At 29.3% G+C, this 6244-nt stretch overlaps 2 protein-coding genes across 7 annotated transcripts in view; both read right to left on the bottom strand.

Annotated features, from left to right (window-relative positions):
- LOC135962753 (saccharopine dehydrogenase-like oxidoreductase) overlaps positions 1 to 6244 on the bottom strand; it is a 485871-nt gene that overhangs the window by 37619 nt on the left and 442008 nt on the right. The window lies entirely within an intron of this gene.
- Positions 1 to 6244, bottom strand: part of MICU3 (Mitochondrial calcium uptake 3) — a 42243-nt gene that overhangs the window by 2881 nt on the left and 33118 nt on the right. For 2 of the 6 annotated variants that reach the window (XM_065514595.1, XM_065514599.1), the window contains 3 exons: positions 6036 to 6146; positions 3291 to 3696; positions 3053 to 3210 (listed from right to left, as the gene is read on the bottom strand). In XM_065514595.1, the coding sequence (XP_065370667.1) occupies positions 3053 to 3210; positions 3291 to 3696; positions 6036 to 6146 (675 nt within the window). Of the gene's footprint in view, positions 1 to 2530; positions 3211 to 3290; positions 3697 to 6035; positions 6147 to 6244 lie in introns of those variants that run through there. The other 4 variants (XM_065514594.1, XM_065514596.1, XM_065514597.1 and 1 more) reach the window with 2 other exon arrangements.

Raw genomic sequence — 6244 nt, 5'->3', positions numbered from 1 at the left:
CAAGCAAAAGAAACTACATCGAGTTTTTGACACATTTTTCCTATATATCGGATACTAATCTATTTCAAATGCCTTTGGCGACGAATACCGCGACTCAGAACTATGGATCGACAATAGGCCAATTTCGGGAAAAATATTTCTAACGGACCATGTTAAAGTGACAGCATTGAAACTACGGTTCAACGACTACTGTAGAATCTGTCATAATGAAATGAGACTCACTTATTCTATCAATGTCTGGCCTTGGCCAATATGATTGGGTTTTTATTTGGCGTCCCCTGTCGAGGATGAATCAGTTATGCAAATAGAGCGAGTAGAATAAGGGACCTACAGTTTAACGCTTGGGTTTCACAATGGGGTTTAATTTTGAATAGGTGCTTGAATAATGGATTTTCACGGAAGCTATCCTAACGTGACCAGAAGTATTTTAATTTATTTTACTATTTTCAATAGTTATAACACTACAATTCGAGATATTTTACTTTTTAAGTTTTCAATTGTGTTCAGCGTGCCAAAATTATATTAACAAAATGTTTTACACGTCGAGAACTCTATATAGAGTTGAAACGCTATACAAATTCACATTACATATTTTTTGATTTAGTTTTGTATTTAGAAATTCTCTGCCGTCTACTCCTCTCCTTCATCAGGTCAACTCTTACAGAAGTCATTATATGAGAGATTCAATATCCTAGCGAGCTCACCGAACAGATCTTAATCACTTTATCAGTCTTTGCTTCTGAGAAAAAAAGGGGTGATATTCTTTCTGATGAATTTATAATATGGTTCTAACAACCCATTCGTATAAAAAGTAGATTATTAATGCAGAATATATTATTTCGTTCGAGTCCAGTCCATGCATGTCTCCGAAATTTAACTACTTCGTTCTCAGTTGTACTCCTGATGTAACTTTTCTAAAAGTTTATGTCACACTCGAAGTGATAATTGTTGACAGTTTTAAGCTCCAAGTGTGGTTACAAGATTAATTTTCTTATACTTTTTCAGCTTAGGAGATAACTAGTAAAATTTGGCCAAAATCAAAACTAAAAGAAAAATATAGATTATGGAATTTAAAGTATAAAAAGTCTACCATGTATAAGGGGGCAACTAAAAAAATGTGCTAAAAACATGCTTAAAATAAATATTAATTATTTCATAATTTTTTATTGGACCAGCTCTTAGGGGATGATCCCAGTCTTATGCAATGCATTGTGTTAGAACTAGGAAAATAGGTTATGGGAGGGAGGATAGAGGGAGTAGTGTTTGTGGACATTTCAGCAGCTTATTCCACATACGGCTATAGAACGAATTTTCTCTGTGATGTGTTGTGCGATCCACTGTCCAAGCAACCACGAATTGAAGAACCCTTGCGCGTGTGTGTAAACATACAACATTGAGTCTTACGTGCATTAAAGTCGACTCTATTAGAACAACACTATTCAGAGATTATCACAAGATCTTGGTTAAGAGCAACATTCATGTTTTGCCTCATTGCCTCAATCTCCGACTGGCTTGGTCTATAATTGAATGAATATGAATGGCATATGTTGCTGTCATCTGCAAAATATGACAGAAAGATAAGAAATAGACTAAGAGAACGGTTCTTTTTCGGTCTGAAAAAACTGGTATCGGACTGAGTCTAATAAATACTTGTTTAATATCACTTTTTACGTCGAACGCACCATATGAGGTCATTTTCCAGCTTGATCCTGACTACCTTTTAGGTTAAGAGAATTCTTAAATGCAATAAATATTTTAAGAAGTCATATTAGTTAATAATTTAAAAATTACAACCTATTACAATATACTTGTACCTCCTGAAATAGATTTGTATGGGGCTATCTCATTTCATTTTGTATGGGTCTATCTCATTTCATTTGGATTTTTACCATCCCCAATTTTATTTAAATTCAAAGTACAATACATTTTACTCTTTCATGTGCAAGCCTAAAGTTGGACATTGGATATTTTGTGTGGACTTCGTCGCTCTATCGACTTTCATATTTCGAATTTACATTATAATTATAGATATATTTCGGAAATTTCCGGGAACGTAACATAAAACATAAAATTGCCCGATTCCCGGGAATCTAAAAGATCGGGAAATTAGTTAATAGTAATTTCAGTTCATAATTAAAAAATAAACAAGTTTATTCTTATTCCAACTATTCACATACAAATGGCCTTCCTGGAATAGAGTTTTATTTGTGATCCTTAAAAAGTTTATCCTTTAAATGTGGAGATAACGATATAAAATGCCCCGCGAATGAATTTAGTATGTATACAAAAATCTCATACAACCAATTTTATTGAGAATTTATAACTATTCGATTGTAATTTAAACATTTTAAAATGTTTTTGTCAACCATTTAAAATGAGTTTGTAAATCGATGTGTATTTAAAACTAAAAAAAATTTTAAAAATGTTAAATGAATAAATAAAACTAAATATTAGTTACAAAAGCACATACAAATTGTGACACACATAAAGTAGAAATAAAAAAAAAACATACAAAGCCAATTAAAACAAATTATTTTAAAATTTTAAATTAAAAAAATTTATTAATTAATATTTTCTTTAAAAAAAAAATAATAATAAAGCACATGTAAAAACTTAAAATGTAAAGCCAATGTGAGTAGAAAAAATTAATTTAAGAAAAATTAAATAAGCATTAAACTTATTCTGTAAATAAAAAATAAAGATATTAAAAGTGTATATAATAGAGATTTTTTGTATAAATAGAGATTAGAGTCATGGTCAGTTTTAAAAAGAGATTATACATTAAACAAACGATAACGAAAAGTAAAAATTAAAGCTTAAATGTTATGTATGGCTTATGTATTATGTCAAAATTATAATAATACTAAAAATAAACGATTAATAAGGACAAGGCACTGCAATATTAGATTCGATGAAATTAGAGAATATCACTGTCATAATAGAAATAATCTAAATTGCGACAGACACGTCTTCGCCACACAGAAAACATAGGATATTTGGGTTCATCAAATTCATCTAATTCTTCATTATATTCAAGCATATGACCACTTACTTTAAAACCACGATGTAAACGCTCTTTCATAATGGCAATGAATTCCTTATATGACAATAAACCATCACCATCCTGATCGAATATGGCAAATACGGTATCAATCAAGTGTTTGGACAACGTATAGCCTGTGCAAATTTTTACAGCTCTAGAAAATTCATCTGGATTTTTAAAAAAAAGATATTGAGTATATACATATATTTATATAAAATCATATTTAACATATTTACAGCATTATTACCTTTTGAAATAGCACGATCTGCCAAAGTGTACATACGCATAGCTATTGCAAAATCTTCCAGATTGTTAAGGAATCGACAAAAATCACGAAATTCGTCGAATGTTATACCCTGTTCATCCTTAACACGATCTAAAAGACGTTCCAAAAAACTATCATACTCATCCGTATCCAAGTAGGTATAACGCAATAGGATTTTGGCAAAATCAACTTCGGTAATGGCTTTGTTGCCTTTGGAGAACTCAGTGAATTCCAATTCTAACACTTCAGTCTGTAGGTTGTCCATGAATTTATAGAATCCCTCATAGTATAAATCCTGATTGCCTTTTTTGCCAAACAAATGGGTCTGCAAAGTGGTGTCCACTTTATGTTTACGTTGTAAACCTTCTTCATCATCTATATAATTGTCCTACAATTTTGGAGGTATATGTTATTATATAAATATTAGTAATTAAATATATGGCGTTTTCTTTTAAAAGAATAAATATCGTTTCAGAAAATATCATAAGAAGAGCAAAATGCTAGAAAACATTACTGTCAGAAAAGTAAACGCCATCAGTTAGTTAAAATTATAATTTAATGTTAAAGCTTGTTAGTTAAATGTAAAACATACAATAAAAAGTTAGATGTTGAATTAGTAAAAGCTGTTTTTTTTAATACAGAAATGTCGAAAAAGTACATGAAAAATAATATGTACATACATAATATCCGGCGCAAATACTTGCAGCCATTTTTTACTTAGAAATCCTATTTTGCAGTAGTACTATATATAGTTGCTTTACTACTTACTCGCTGTTGTAAATACTCGTACTCAATTTGAACTTTTTCTTTTAATAAATTTCAAATTCATGTTTGTCTCACTTTTTTAAGTTCTTCTTTTTAAAGCACAATGCTAACAAAAAGTTGTTAATTTTTCCCTCTCCTTGCTTAATATTTTTCAGATAGTTAATAAGTTAAAAAATGCTACTAAACTTCTGTGAATTTTATTTTTCGAAATTGTAAATGACGCCTGTAAGAAAATCAGGTACTTTATGGTTATAAAAAAATTAAGTTGCTTTGAATTCGCCTTGGTTTGAAGATTTTCCTCAATTATAAGCCATTGTATGGTTAACAACACATAAAAAATTCAGAGTGGGAACATATACATTAATATAGCCAAAAAAAGTTCAAATAATAAAACAATTATCGATCAATTATACAGTTTTTGCGCACTTCTAAAAAAATTTAAAGTTGTTTTGTCTAACAGATATAAGACTAAAGATAGGGTCACACATGACTAATATTTAACGAAAAAAACGTAACCACTAAATAAAATATATTTGAATTCTTTTACTTATTTCATAAACTTATTTTAATTTGGATGATTCAAAACAAAAAATTTAGTTTTATTTTATTTGATGCTGTTTGGATCTTACAAAACAATTCTAAGAGTAAACATGTCAAACAAATTTGTGCTAAAAAAAAGTGGTTACGGCTTTTTGAGCAAATATTTGCCATGTGTGACCCTACCCTAAGTTTATAAAAATTGCACAATTAGTTACACAAATTTACACAAAAACGTAAATAATTTTTTTTTTAATATTTTCCTAAATTTCAATTATGTCGAGAATCCCTCCATGGTCCCATACTGAATTTGATATACATATGTTTTTAATCATGCAATGGCTCATATTTAAATTAAATCATTGGAAAATGGAAGATGGCTTTTTTTGAGATAGTACAATTTTTTATGCAATATCCTGTTTTGATGACAATTTATTAGCTTTAATATTTCGAAGTTCGTAATTATGGAGAACTTTACATTTTGTAAGGTCATGGAAAACATGTATACCAAATATTATCGAATTCAGAAGAGCAAAGTTTCGTCCCAGTAATTCAATTTGTAATCAAACTAGTTTTAAATTCTTGGAATTTTTTTTTTACATTACAAAACTTAGTGAAGTTATAAGTTGTTGTACAAAACGATATTACTGGATCAATATATCTGGAACGATGATTAATTTTTAATTGAAGCATCTATTTTCAGGATATCTAGAATTGTGTAATGAAAAACAAATCGAAAAAGTAACTACATAAACTTTCCTTTTATTTAAAACGAGCATATTTATAGAGATGAAAACGAAATCAATCCAGACAATTATTTAGCAATTAAAAACTCGAAATTTTTTAAAAACTCGAAATTTTTAAAATTTCACTTTTTGAAAGAAATCAACTAACAACATCAATATCTATCTACTCATTCCCACGACAGCCGGTTCTGCGCACCGGAATGAACCGAGTTCATTCGGCACAGGGCTGTCAACTCAGCAATCACTGCTGCTACAACAACAACAATATCTATCTACTGTAAAAAATTGCATCGTATTCCGATTACTCTTTCATCTCGACATTATTATTTGTTTTTAATTGCTTTGTTAACTTTTTGAAGCGATTTTATTAGAATTTGAAATTTCTGTTTTGGTTTGTATTATTTGTATAAAACGTGGTCTGAGTTAAAAAATTTTTCAAATATTCGATATATAGGTGAAAATCATGTTAAAAACTGATCAGTCTCATAAAACGCGTAATATGATTTAAAATTCTAAACATCTTATCAAATTTTAATTATTATTCAGCTGTACCTATACTTTTTCGACAAGTTACGATAAGCATAAAAAATAGAAAGAAAGCTTTACAAAAATTATTATATGAAGTTGGAAAATAAATATTATTTTTATGTTAAATATTCGCGTTAAAAGCAAATAATACCTCTTCACTATCTTCATCATCATCATCTTTTTTAATTTGTTCAGATTCCTCATCGTTAGTTTGAGTTTTACCACGTTTATCTTTCCAAGCTCCACTAAAAATACGTTCCATCTTATCGCATTTATGTACACGCATACACGGAGTTGTATAAGGTAATATTAAGGGGATGATTTTGTTTAAAAAGTTAGAAAGTACACAGTTAATAATGT

The sequence above is a fragment of the Calliphora vicina genome, chromosome 1, assembly GCF_958450345.1.
Source record: "Calliphora vicina chromosome 1, idCalVici1.1, whole genome shotgun sequence".
Taxonomy (NCBI): Eukaryota; Metazoa; Arthropoda; class Insecta; order Diptera; family Calliphoridae; genus Calliphora; species Calliphora vicina.
Note: the sequence above shows the minus strand (reverse complement) of the source record. Positions and strands in the feature narration are given on the sequence as shown.